Source organism: Chelonus insularis, unplaced genomic scaffold (assembly GCF_013357705.1).
Source record: "Chelonus insularis isolate UGA/USDA-ARS -01 unplaced genomic scaffold, ASM1335770v1 contig_56_pilon, whole genome shotgun sequence".
NCBI lineage: Eukaryota > Metazoa > Arthropoda > Insecta > Hymenoptera > Braconidae > Chelonus > Chelonus insularis.
Window position 1 is genome coordinate 616,857 of NW_023276648.1, and position 14,818 is coordinate 631,674.

Here is a 14,818-nt window from a genome sequence, read left to right on the forward strand (position 1 = left end):
CATTATTTCAAATAAGTCCAGACATTGTTCTCGTAATTGATTATATAATATTTCGAATTTCGGACATCCAAGCTTCTCAATATTGTAACTTTGAATGCTCAAGAATGTGAGTTTGTCTCGTTCAACTGATCCACCTTTGTATCCTATGATTCCTCCGAAAGAACTTGCTTCTTCATCGATGCCATACAAGAAATCATCAATTGCTCCTTGATTCTGATGATTGTGGTTATTATCCATTTTTAATCCATGGATAAACATGGTATTAAAGCATGCTGATGTAGAATCTTCTGGTGACAGTCTATGTTCTCCAATATTATAATGACTTGAATATATCTCACCGCTCTCAACTCGAATACACGCCATTTCTTTACAGTAGAATTTTTTATTTATTTTAAAGCCATCCATATCAATGATGTGCGTTATTTTTGGATAATTTTCCATTGTTAAAAATTTCAGCTTTAATTACATTCATGAAACTTTAATTAAATTTTTTTATTTAATATTATGATGATGATGATGACCAATTGCTTCTTTAATTTATATTGCTTAATATTCTACAACACATGGCGACAAGTGATTCAGGTGCTCCATAATTTACAATACGTTGAGAGTACTTTTCTTGATGTTTTTTAGTTTGATAATTATAATTTGTGCTTTTATTTATATCGAAATAATATCCACTAAATGGTAATATGCCCTTTTTACATATAGTATTATCAAACATCAAATCAATAAATTTAAAATATGGCTCGATAAACATTTGATCATTCTTAAATAACAAATCAAATGGTTCTTTTGTGACTTGTATATGGATAACTTGTAAAGGTGTTCTTTGATGATTAAACACATGCATTAATGCATTCATATCAGGAATATCATGAGTGTCACAATTATGAATGAATCGATTGATTTTGTAGTAGTCATTTTGTTTCTCTATATCATCTTTATTTATAAAACATTCATGATGAATAATCCAATAATCGATATCTGTATATGTCTTAGTATACCCCAATAAATATGAAGCGAATCCACCAGCTATGATTCCTGGTTTTAGTTTTTTGAATTCTAAATACACTTCTGGTGCAGTTTGTTCAATTTATGCACATAAAGTTTGATTTAACGCAAGTCTATTTTGAATGTATAACTTGTGAAACTGATCACTTATCAACCACTTTCTCATATTTATTATACAATTTTACGAGGTTTATGTCTGAAGCAAGACTGGTGATTTCTGAAAACAAATCTCCCAATAAATAGAGGTAGGTTTTTTCCTTTCTACTCATGTTTTCCCCCACAGGACATTTTTCTAGATTTCATAGCAACTTAAGATTATTAATTTTTTTTTCAAATTTATTCTCTAATAGGTTATCAAAGGAAGCTGCTTAATATCAAATTAAGGATATGCAGCTCCATGTCTATGCACGTCTAAGGCTATGCTTAGAAAAATCCTCCCTCAACCTCATACCTGAATCCTCATGGTTTTAAGCGAGACAAAAGAAAGATATATTTAAAAAGATAGTCGCGGCGAGTTGATCGAATCGAGAATAGAAAAACTAATTTTTTTTGAAATAGTCAGATTTTCTCCCACGCCTGAATCTCCCTCACCCCCCAACAAAACCCAAGAACTCCCCCACGTCTACAGCTATGAGAGTTCTACCGCAAAAACCTTAGAGACACCTCCTACCCCACTTTTCACGTTTACAGCTTTATAGCACAAAAACCTTAGAGACACCCCCTACCCCTCACTTTTCACGTTTACAGCTTTCTACCATGAAAACCTTACAGACACCTTCACCCCCCACTTTAGCGTGCACAGCTATGAGAGTTCTACCACAATATTCATCCCCACTCCATGCGTCCACAGCTATGAGAGTTCTACCGCAGCATCCCAAGAAAAAAAAAAGTGCGGTAGAACTCTCATAGTCTATCTACTGCTGCATTATTCGTATTTTATCAACATCCTAATACACTTCAATATTGTCACTAACATATAGGAATTTAATGAGTTTTCTACACTACTGTTCTCTTATGAGTTATCTTCGATGAGAATCTTGATTCCTTCGCACTGAAATGAACTTGAGTACATTAGAAAACTTGTAACAAAAATTAATTGAGTCGACTGATAGCACTTATGCTGTAAGTTGGTCAAGTATACTGACGCCACGTGCAGAACTCTTACGCTTGCTGGTAATTTTAAGAACGTGAGATGAGCAGTATGGGGCCGAGACGGACTGTGATTGGCTCACATGAGTTGACAGGCTCGTCTCACATCAAATGAGTTGCCCCTGAAGTTGAAATTCTACAGTTTTCTCATTTAGGTCGCAACAAATTTTTTCAATTCAAACTATATATCACTAAATTTCTTAAAATCGTACTAGCTTAGAGTTTGAAATGATACCTTCTGATTACTAACTTCAACTTTATACGGATGTGTACTGATTGAAAGGTGATCTATACTAGTGCAATTAAAAATTTTAGTATGTATTTATCAACATCTTTTAACATTATTTGAGTATGGTTTTATATGCATGATTTCTAATAAAAGTTTATGAATATCGATCTAGAATGTAGCATTCTGTTGATAAAAAATTCATATCACTAAATTTTCGCAAGTTTTACCATCTCGATTTATGGAATCGTACTGTGGCACTACCAGCTCTAATTTCTACCCACCACAAATAGTGCATCGAACATCTAACGCCGCTCTGGAGGACACATTTTACCGTAACGTCTGGTGAAACAAGAGTGTCCACTCGAGCTGTGTCATTTAAGAGAAGCGTATACCGGGAAGATACCTTGCGGCCTCTCCCATTTTGCATCTCATTGTTGCTATTGTCTATCACTCTACGCCAAACGCCTGGATATAAAACCGGACGAGTCTCCAATAGCGTACACAAACTTACACATCTATTTCTTATCAATGACTTAAAAGTGTACACACAACTTAAAAAGATCGCCTAACTGTAATGATAATGCGGAGCTTACAGACAGGAGCATCATAAAACATCTGGATGCTAGAGGGTCATACCGATATCTTAGACAGGCACAAACTCCTTGACAAGACGTGACTTAAAGAGACTTAAACAGATATAGGGCTCTGAATTATCACGTTCCAGCAGAGTAGTTCCCACGAATAAGTCATTACATCGAAGTCATCGCCCGCGATCTTCTGTCCAACGCCTATACTTTCCCCGTGATTTGGGAGGGCGTTGTCTACAAAGTTTGGAGATTCTACACGACAGGTTAGTGATAGGCCTGGCTTATGACATCTTTAAGAGCTCTGATCCTCTTCTTAAGTTCGTAGCCAGCTTTGAACTATTGAGAAAAGATGCGTTTCTATATAGAGCAGCATATCAGGCAGCACAGAACTTCGGTTCAATTTTCGACCCTAGCAGCCAAGACGGTCTTAGGCTTCAGCAATTGACCAGAGGGCAGCGAAAGATCGATATAAAAACAACCAAGCAGGTAAAACTGCTCGATAAACATGTGGGAAAGTTCTTACATGGTGTGTTTTATCGTTATCTCGAAACACAGGACTTATCACTCCAGCTGACTTTAAAAAACCTTAAGTCGGCTGACTTGTTCTCTGAGACCAAGGGATTTATTATGGCCTGCCAAGATAGTGCATATTCCACTCTCGCCTACCGGCGTGATGTTATAATCGAGCAACTTGAGGACACAGGATTCCGAGTTTGCCACGGTGATGTAGATGAGACACTTCTTCATGTATTATTGGCTTGTCCGATATGAGCGCGCTCATCCGACATTTACCGGCATAACGCCGCCTTAAGAGTACTGTATTACCACCGACGGCACTCTCATGGGATGGACAGGACACAGTGCTACCCTATGTTCCCGGTAAAATTGAGTCAGTCGTTCAGAACGAGAGAGCAAAAATTCTTTGGAATTTTCCGCTCTCTACGCTTCAACACATTGAGCACAATAAGCCGGATATTACTCTCTTCGACCATAATACCGAGCACGTATATTCCATCAAGCTCTCAGCCCCGGCTGAGACAACAGATGTGCGAAAGAAGAGAGTAACCCTTCCGTACATAAAATAAAGGTAATCTCTACTTTGTTGAGTACGCTTAACTGGGTAAAGCGCAATATAAAAAAATAGGCCTGTGTTAACATGACGAACGTCCCATTAGTAATTGTTTATAACAAATTTAAAGAGTTATAAACAATGCGTAATTGTTAAGAGTCATATCTCGTCAGAAATAATATTATTTTGTTAAAAGCATCCAAATCGATGTAATATACGCATCAGTTAATTAATGACTATAATTTTGAATCGTTTATAACAAATTTATATTGTTATAAACAATATGTAATCGGTGAAAGTTATATTTGGTTGTTAACAATAATGTCTAGTCAATTTTGACTCCATTTTTAAATAAAATTGTTAATCTTTCGCTTAAGAGCATTTTAAGTAGTTAATCGTTCCATTTATTTATTATCAGTTTTTTTGGTTGAAAAAAAAAGCCCCGACTGAATTTGTTCAAATTTCACTCCGATCTTGTTTATACTAATATCTTTCAAATAAATTTTGGTTAAAGTCGATATCTTAATCCGTTCTTGAGACATCGAAAACGAAAAAAGTGCTGACGTCCGTACATGCATACATACATACATACGTACGTACACAAACACATCATTCTGAAAAATGGTAATTATGCTTGCAAGTTATTATGTACCAGCGTACACAACATTTTCTTAAAAAAAAAAATATATATATTGTAAAATATTTGTATGTTGCCATCTAGTGACTATTAGACTAACGACAGTTTGTTAGTTAACGATGATTGCTTGACGATTAGATTGTTTATAGCAACGAGGGGAGAGTTTGTTTATCTCCAGTTTTTGACTGTGACTTGAGTTGACCGCACGGATTCTTTCTTTTAATTAATTGCTGTCAATCATTAATAAACATTTTTCTTTATTTACTAATTTTCCGAAGTTGTTATTGAGTCTTATTTTACATTAGTGTCAAAAAGTGGTTCGTTTCGCGTGCCGTAAATATTTTTGTTGGTGATTTCTGGAAGAATATTTAAAAAATCTTGCCAAAGAGTCCAAGTCGGAGACAAATTCGAGCTGGAAGGAGAACTCAATTTGCCGTTTGTATCGAAGAGGGTACCAATGGAAGATTTCTAGCAACAGAGATAAAAAACTTAATTACTACTATTAATAATCATAACTATGATAATAATAATTTAGAAATTCATAATTTAGAAAATAGTTCTAATAATTTGGTTGAATCGGTCTCAACTTCGCTAATAATAGTTCGTTAGCTTTCGCAATTATTTTAAATAAAATTCATAGATTTGATTCAATTTTTCTTTAAAGTGAAGGAAATGGCCTGAAGTTTTAGTTATCTTGGGAAGGTCTTCATGCATCTGAAATCTACTTAAAGATGTTGTGTTTCGAATTTCAGAAAATCTTAGAACTTTTATTTTGTTTAGTTCCATGACCTTTCAGTTCTCAGCATTTCCTACTCTTTGGGTTCTTATGGTCCTTCCCAGTTGTTCCTCCTGATGAAAAAAAAAGGGTGAAAAGGAAATTGAAGATGAAAATTTTAATTTTTCATTTGACTAATGAACGATTAGTTTTTAAGAAATTTTTTATTGTATAGAATCACGTATTTAGTTTAATTTAGATCATTTCGGTCTGTTTGGAGGTTTTTACCCGCCGCAGAATTTTTCCCTCCTAATTATGTGTTTTATTTATTTTAAAGCAGACAGAGTTGGGAAGCGGCAATATTGGAATCTAGGCTGAATGATTATCATTTTGATTTTCATAATTTCGAATTAGAAATTAAATTTCAGATTTTTCATGTTATTTATTTCAGCCTAATCCAATATTTTTACCCAACTAATAGAAATTGCCAGGTGACAATTTTTAGAAGATCGAAAGAAGTGTAAAATATTTGTATGTCGCCATCTAATGACTATTAGACTAACGACAGTTTGTTAGTTAACGACGATTGCTTGACGATTAGATTGTTTATAGCAACGAGGGTAGAGTTTGTTTACCTCTAGTTTTTGACTGTGACTTGAGTTGACCGCACGGAGTCTTTCTTTTAATTAATTGCTGTCAATCATTAATAAACATTTTTCTTTATTTACTAATTTTCCGAAGTTGTTATTGAGTCTTATTTTACAATATATTACATTTTAAGAAGATAGCATGCTGAGAAAAGTCAGGTGAAGAAAAATCAATGAGTGAAGTTAGACCTGAAGGCACCAAGGGAAAATCCAAGCACGCAAGGTGGACAGGTGAAGAAAGAAAGAGAAAGCGTGCGTAAAGGCAGTTTAAGAAACCCGCACGTGGATAGCCTGACCAAAGAAAATTTGGATATTCAAATCCACCCGATTGGCAGAAAGGACATTAAAGCAACCACCTCCAGCTTTTCAGAGGGCTTGGAACCCTGGATAAATAGTCCAAATTTTTCCGAGGAACTTCAGTCTCTGCTGAATTTTTGTCGGGCTCGGTGCAAATTTTTGAGTTGTAGTCTACTTCATCTTCTAAACTCGAATTTGATTTTTGAGATAATTTATTCTCAGTAGCTCTAAAATTTTTCTTTAATTCATAAATGTTCAAGGGAACCAATTTTTTTAGACTTTTCTTCTTGAAGAAAATAATTTTTATATATACTCAAGTAAATTTATTTTTAAAAACTCAACTCGACTCAAGAAATATTTTCTCTTTAAAATAATAAAAAGAATTTTTTAACTCATCGGAAAAGATTTTGTAAAGAGAAATCTTTGAGCATTACATAAACGTCAGCAAACGAGCAAAGTCGAAGTCTACGAGAGAGAGGTGCGGTGCGGCGAGGAAACCCAAGCGGCTGTAAATTAACCAACCAGGGAGCCTAACCGAGTCTCTTCAGGCAGCACTACAGATATTACTAGAGCCTGCTACGCGCCAACGTGCTGAACGACGCTTCAACTTTCTGCTACCTATCAATTTCACCCTTGTAAAACAATTTCTATTTAACTAAAGTGAAACCGTATTGTTACGGGGACGTAACACAAGTATCATGGAACGTAGAGATATAATGAAAATTCAAATTTCACTAATCAACCCGATTCCAATAGCTTCCTAATGATAAACTTACTCACGGAATGAAATTATTAGAAAATGAAAACAAAATAATATGTGAACTCTGTCAACGAGGAAAACAATAAAGACTGCCATTTTCAGCTAACGGTACCTAAGCCAAGAAACCTCTTGAATTGATGAATTCCGATGTACGTGGACCACTGGTCATAATTACTAATTTATATACTTCTCAACAGAGAGGATTGTGCCTAAAGCAAACTGCCTAAAGATTGTACAAAGTGCCTAAAGAAAAACTACGTAAACTAGAGCCCGAAAGTATCAAATTCACATTCATCGGTTATTGTAAATTCATTAAAGGTTACAGGTTTGTCAATCCAAATATACGAAAAATTCCCATAAGCAGAGATGTAGTAATTATGGAAAACTCAATAAGACAAGACCATGAAGTGGTACTTTTGAATTCAGGAAAAAGTAATAATACAGATAAGGGAACGGATACACATGAAACTTCATTGCATAGTTTTCAATCAAATGATACAACTACACAAATAAGCAGTAATGATTCATTTCATTCTGATGAAAGCTCTTTGTATATTCCAGAAAGAAAAATTAATTTAGAGCAAGACCGGCCTATTCAACTGGATCAATGAAATCTAAAAAAGGAAATAGAACTAACCTCCATACAAGTGAAGTTCAAGAAAATGATAAAGTACCACAGACATCAAAAAATAAAAATAAATGGCAACGTTAAATAAAAGCGGAACTAAAAACACATAAGGAATATGAGACATGAAAATTTGTAAAGAAACCACAAGATTCAAAGGTGATGAACTGTAAATGGGTTTTTCCGATAAAAGACGATCCATTAGGTGTGATCTACAAATCTAGATTCTGTGTAAACGGATGTTCATAGAATTATCTAATTGACTATACAGAAACTTTTTTTTTTACTGTGTGATATAATTCTCTGCGAATTATATTTTCAGCGGTATAAATTTAATATTGAACTGAACAAGTTCGGTTTTGTAAATAACTATTTGGACCAATGTGTCTATCCGAGTTATAGAAAAGGAACCAAAGTTACTTTATGTTGATGATGGATTAATTGTATCTGAGGAGAAAGATATCATAAGTAAGGTAATCAATGATCTTTATTCAAGTTTTGAAATAAGAACCGTGAAGTAAAAGACTTTTGTAGGTCTTCAAATAGAACGGTCTGACAAGCAAATATTCATTCACCTGAAGAAGTAGAGATTAAAATCACTTATTAAATTCAATGAGAATGATACTAGTAAAAACAGCAGTTAAAGAGAAGATACCATACAGGGAGACAGCAAGGTCTCTTATGCACCTCACAATTATGAGTAGATCAGATATCATGTTTGGAATAAGATTAGTAAGTGATTCTATAAACTGCTATAACAATACTCACTGGGCTAGTGTGAAAAGGATATTCAATATTTGCAGGAAACGCAAGTATATAGATTAGTGTATTTTTCAATAGAAGACAATAAAATAGAAGGCTGGAGTGACTCATGGGAAAGTCAACGATAACAGCGTATAGCCCTTTCCAGTACAGAAGCAGAATTTATGGCTTATGCTTCGCTACGAAAGAAGCATTGTGAATCAAAAGACTACTAATTGATATTAATGCTTATCATCAGGATACAATTTGTTTATGTGTAGATAATCGAACTGAAATATCAGAGATTAAAAACATGGATTTTCACAAAAGGTGCAAACACATTGATGTTAAATATAAGTTCATTAAAGAGAAGTTTAAAAGGAATGATATAGATGTAGGATACTTATGTACAAGTGAGCAGTGCGCTGACATATTTACAAAGGCTCTTTCTTGAATAAAATTTGAGTATCTCAGAGACAAATTTGGAATAACAATTTGCCAATAATTATCCTTCGATATTGTAGCATACTACATAGTTTCAGCTAGATCTTATGCTATTATTGTAGTTTGTGATAATACTATTATTAATTATTATTAATTAAAAAATTGAGATACAGAAAAGCTTTAATTTGGTGGGTATATTAATTTGAAATTTGTCGTCTTTACCGACAGTTTCAAAATTGTACTACAGATCGACATACAAAGCCAATGCTAATTTTTACAAATTACTTTACTCTCAAATGTTGTATCAATGTGTGACAAATAAATACAAGATATAAAATTTGCTAATCCACAAACTAAGCTTTGAACACAATGATGTATGTAACGCTAATTATATTGCTATTAGATAACTACGCTATGTGGCTACCACGTCAGATAGATGTAACATCTGCAGTATAAACTTGTGACTTTGATAGTATATTGAAGTAATATAACTGTTGCGAATTAAGGCTGGGCTGAAGTCAGAAAGGCGACTGATTCCCCCTATCTAAATGCATGGGATCGGAATATTTCTAAATTCTTTGCCAATTTACTATTATTTCTATAAAATTAGGTACCAAATTACAGAGGAATTAATGCCGGACTGACGTAAACAACAACTTTTTGTATGTAGTGAATATTTTTATTAAAAAAAATAGAAAGAATAATGAACAAATAATGAATTGACTTGCCGCGCTTAAATTCCAAGATAGCGGCCACATCATTCAGATGAATAATCACTAATTATTTCATTTTCATACGTTTTCGCCCAAAATTCGTGTTTGCGTCAGTCCTTGCTACCTATCTGAATGTCAAAAAAATCAATTTATAGTATAAAATTGAATAATTTAGATATAATTAGAAATATTGTATTCCAGATGATTTTCTCCGGGAATTCGTTCAAAAAAATTCAGATATCCGTATCCAGAACTGATGGTGCCCTGCATTTTGGCGAGTAATTTGTATCTGTGTGTGTACAATACATGTTACAAATGTAACGTATGAATTAATCAATTCTCAAGTTTGAATTGCCAGCTGTCAGAAACTTCGGCAGCCATTTTGGGACTAGGTCGCTAACCAATCGACCGAATAATCAATAATCCTTAATCTAGTTATTTATTTGACTAATTTTTAGTGTCCATTTTAACTAATGGAGTTCCCGTCGCCATTCTTTTTCTGTTCTCATTCACGTGTATACGCCATTTTACTTCTTTTGCTCTGAAATCTTTCCTGTCCGAGTCAATTATTGGTGCTAGTGCGATTCTAAGTCAACAGAAACATTCACCAGTTCATTCTACAAGTAATTTGATAAACATTTACTGATAATTTAAAGTAAATTCACGTAATAAAATTAAATTCATTTTGCATGGCATTGATAGGCTAACGCCACGTGCACAATCATATCCTTTCTCAACTTGAGAAGCGTGCTGAACTCGTGTGAGAGGTCAATAATACCGAACACACCAAGTTGAGCATTTTTTAGACATTCGATTAAAATTCAGTAATTAAAATTAATATTCAGCGATTTCTAAAGACATTCATTCTTTTTCTTTAGTGACAAAAAATATGTACAATGTATATTGTTCATTGCTAGTGCTGAAAATAAAGATTATATTTTTTTATAAAACCTGACGTTCTAATTGTTCTGATCCGGCACAATCTTCCCTAATCTTAATTAGTTAGGCTATTCAAGTTGACTAATTGTCACCAATAACATAAATGTAACTTACCGTTATATAACTTGTTACATATTCGTACCCCTATGTTATACTGCTCTTATATTCAATGTTTACTGGGACATGAACCAAGAGGATTCTATATCAGATCTTGAACAGATTCTAGAGGTTTGAATTAGTAGACATTTCGTCAGGATGATTAAGGAAATATTAGAAGTATGCTCACTTTACTAACGCATTGTAGTCAGAGCGTGGGCAATCGAGCCTGCGTTTTACCGTCTAGTTCGCTGATTAACCGAAGAGCGATGATTTCTGACGGTTTTTATAGTAGCTGATTGGTCTATGAATTGAGGAGATCGCAGCAAAAATTTAGGACAGAAACAGAAAACTATCAAGTTTCTACATGAATGTCATATCTGTTTTCAAGACATTGAAAATAAGGAAACTGTGAATTTTTGGAATTTCTTCCACGTGAAACAGTGTGTTGAATTGAGGAGGAAACATGTTTCCCTGATGATTAAATATTGTTGAAATAGCTAGTTCGATGAACTGCGACTTAAAAATTTCGTACATAATACTCGTAAATATACAAACTCATTATTATAAAACTATTTTTGACTTACCGTTTTTTTCTTCAACGACGTTGTTGTTAAGAAGGTTCTAAATCATCAAAATCATACAATATATTTATAGTATTATGTTCCCCAGATCTCAATCGTTTGAAACGTGGCGTTTTTATCTGTTTACAATATTTGTGCACTATTCGCATGTTGACGCGCAAAGCGCGACATTGCTTTAGGCAATTCCGGATCGTACTAATACAGGAGTAGGGATAAAAAATGGTAGTGGAGATGTTGCACTATTGAGAGCGTACGAAATTTCTTGTGTTGTACTGTGAGGTGTTCTATGGTATAGACTGTTCGTATTTACATAAATTTTAATTATTATTATTCTCATACACTTGAACAATACGTAAATCTTTTGTAGATAAATGGAACAATTTATTTTAATTTTGTATCATACTGATACCTGATATTCAACAATACTTTCTTCTTATCCCTACAGTCAGGACGCTATGTGTACTCCATCTAAGCTCCTCTCTACCGACTTAACGAACTACTATGCACATAGTCTATTGGGTTGCGTCTGCAACCAACCGACGCCCTCACCATTGCATCGCATTTATACGAGGACACAAAGAAATCGTCGATAACTTGTGTCGTTAAAAGCCTCTAACCTTAATTGACCGAAATCACCTGGTTCTAAACATTGTCGTTCAATTTTGCAACCCTAGGTGCGGGCTTAGATTTCGGTCTTTGGGATTACCCGTTTTTTTCGCTTTGATCAGAAGCCCCAGCTATTTGTAGTGTGAGGAAGTGCATCGTCATATTGTAAATAGCTAAAAGAATGTATGATTAATAGTATAAAGTTTTTTTGGAAGACGCGAAATTTTCATTAGAAAACATGAATACCTGAAAATAAAATAAAATGAAAATAAAATATAATAATAAAGAAAAGTACCCTATACGGTTGATCCACTGACTGCAGGTGTTCTGCGAAGATTGCTGGCCTGCAGCTTGTGTCTAGGTGCTCCGACAACACCCATGTGTGGATCAATAAATAGGTTCATATCCTTAGAATAGAATAGTAATTCTCTGAATTACACTTACGATATGTGAATCTCGAGAAGTAAATGTGATAGGGTCTGACTTGAATTCTCGACAGAGAAATTCAACATTTCCCCAGGCTGTTGAATGACCGAGTTTATTCTTGACAGCATCAATAATTTCTATTTCGTAATTTTCTGCTCGAAAGAGAACCTGAAACAATTTACATACAACAGTTTAAGTATGGATACAAATATCGAATTCTTATATTAAAAATGATTAAAAATTCATTCGAATTCAATCCAATAAGTCTTTTTTTTCTCTACATTGCCTTCCTCTATGAAGTGAACATTTCAGATTATCCATCATCACTGTATTTTATTGCTGTTGTCTCGATCTTTATTGTCTTGAAGCTGCTAAAAATCTACGCTACTACACTACAATAATAACTATTATTTTGATGCCAGCCAATTTTTCCTGCATTGAATAAATTCAATAATGGATAAAAAATTTTGTCGATTCGAGATTGTTGCAGACGTAATGAATCTATTTGAACTCAAGGTTGTAATAACAATAAGGTATGTCATAGTATTAAAAGCTATTCTGATAATATTATAGTTTTGTAAAGGTGCAATTTAATTCGCAAATCTAACCTCTCATTCCGAACTTAGATTTTTTAACGTAAAATTGTACGAGCATTCCGAAAAAAACCATTTGCAGATAAAAATTACGTATGAATCATTGTCTTTGTTTGTTATAAGCAGAGAATATATCTTTTTATCTCCGTCTTATTTGTAAGAGAGAAGACTGCGAGTTTCGGCAGTTCACACGTTCGAGTAAGCTCAGTTTTCACCTTTTGTTTCAAGCCCGAAACTGTTGATACATAAATGTAAATTTTCTGAATTTTCAGAAACAAAGAAGCACACTTTGGCATGAGGTCACAAATTTATATTGATGTCTGCCATCACCAAAAAACAACTTAGGGAACAAAATCGATAAATGTTTAACGGACTTTTAAATTTGACTGTTTTTTAAAGTATATAGACTGGACTATTGAAACATTTGAAACATTGTTTAGGCTTAGAATTACTAAATAATTCATTAATCTAATTATTCGCTTCATATTTAACTTCTTCGAAAGAAATTAAACAGTATATCAGTCCAACAATAAACTTAATAAATTGTTTAAAGTAGGGATGTTGTTTTTCGAGAAAATAAACTGCTTAATAATTCAAAGTTAGTTAATTTGAGCTAAATTATCGATAACGGATGAGCTACGCCGTAGGATGTTGTCATGAGAGGTGCACATATACAAGAAAGACACGTTGCTTGAGCTAGACTCACTTATATTTGAATAAATACACTAATTTTCGGTACAACAATAACTTCGCCACAATTTTAGAAGTTATTCAAAGCGCTTTAAGCGATCTAGAGCTGATTTACGAGCTTGAAGACTTTTTAGTAAGCAAAAACAGACTGAGCGGCAACGGAACACGTTTTTGGAGCCGTGATTGGTTGACCGCCGAAAGAAGAGCTAAGATAGGATGAGCGGGTCGGGTGAGCTTGTCTGAGCACGAGCTGAGACGAAAGCGAGTCTAGCTGACAGGTTGCAGTTAAGTTTTACGCAGCAATATTTGAGCATCAAATCCGTATGAACAAAAAACCTCGAGAGCAAATCAAAATCTCCATTTGTTTCAACTGATTTTTTTATGGTAATAAGATCCTATTAAAACGTTCAATATGGTTACCCTTGATATAATAGGGAATTCTGAGACACCCATATTCCTATTGAATTCTATCAAATCCTATTGAAACATCAAAAAGGAATTGCCTGTTTTCAGTAGGAATGTCGTAATCTCAAAAGTTCTATTGAATTCACTAAAACCCTATTAAAGAATCGAATCTGATTCTCCAGTATTCTACAGGAAATTCTGAGACAAAAATATTCCCATTAAATTCTATTTAATCCAATTGGGAAATTGAATAGAATTCAGCGTTTCTCGATAGGATAACGGAATAAGATTTAGCGTTCTTCAATGGGATAACTAAATAGGATTAAGGTACTTTCTATAGGAAGATAAACCTTTAATGAGATTTAATAGCCAATTTCCAAAGCAATTTTTCTATTGAACGTCCTTCTCCTAATAGGATTGTTGTTGCAAGGTAGAAACGAACTCTTCCTGTTTATGACAATAAAATTTGTTACACAAAATCTCAAAAAAGATCTATGATATCGATACGATTTCCCACAACAATTTTTTTGCTAAAAAAGGGTTAAAAATTACGTGAAATAGGAATAAACAAACTCGATTTGTTTATAATAATTGAACAATGAAGTACGCTATCGTATCAAGTTTTTTCGAAAGAAAATTTTTTTCCCACTGGAAACGGGTTACTAACTCTATTACATGAATATGAAAGGACACTTTTTGTTTTTAACAATGTTTTTGTTTTTAAAATGATATTCGTTATTAAAAATTGGAAAAAGGATCCATGCAACATATTCGAGTTCCTCAAATAGCAACTTTTTTTTTACTACAAAAATATTATTCACCATGTAACATCCATGCAATGAATTAGAGTTC

General features: G+C 33.8%; 1 protein-coding gene across 2 annotated transcripts in view; it reads right to left on the reverse strand.

The window, feature by feature from the left end:
• Nrx-1 (Neurexin 1) overlaps positions 1–14,818 on the reverse strand; it is a 763,150-nt gene that overhangs the window by 487,979 nt on the left and 260,353 nt on the right. For both annotated transcript variants that reach the window (XM_035088915.1, XM_035088914.1), the window contains exon 7: positions 12,297–12,446. In XM_035088915.1, the coding sequence (XP_034944806.1) occupies positions 12,297–12,446 (150 nt within the window). The remainder of the gene's footprint in view (positions 1–12,296; positions 12,447–14,818) is intronic.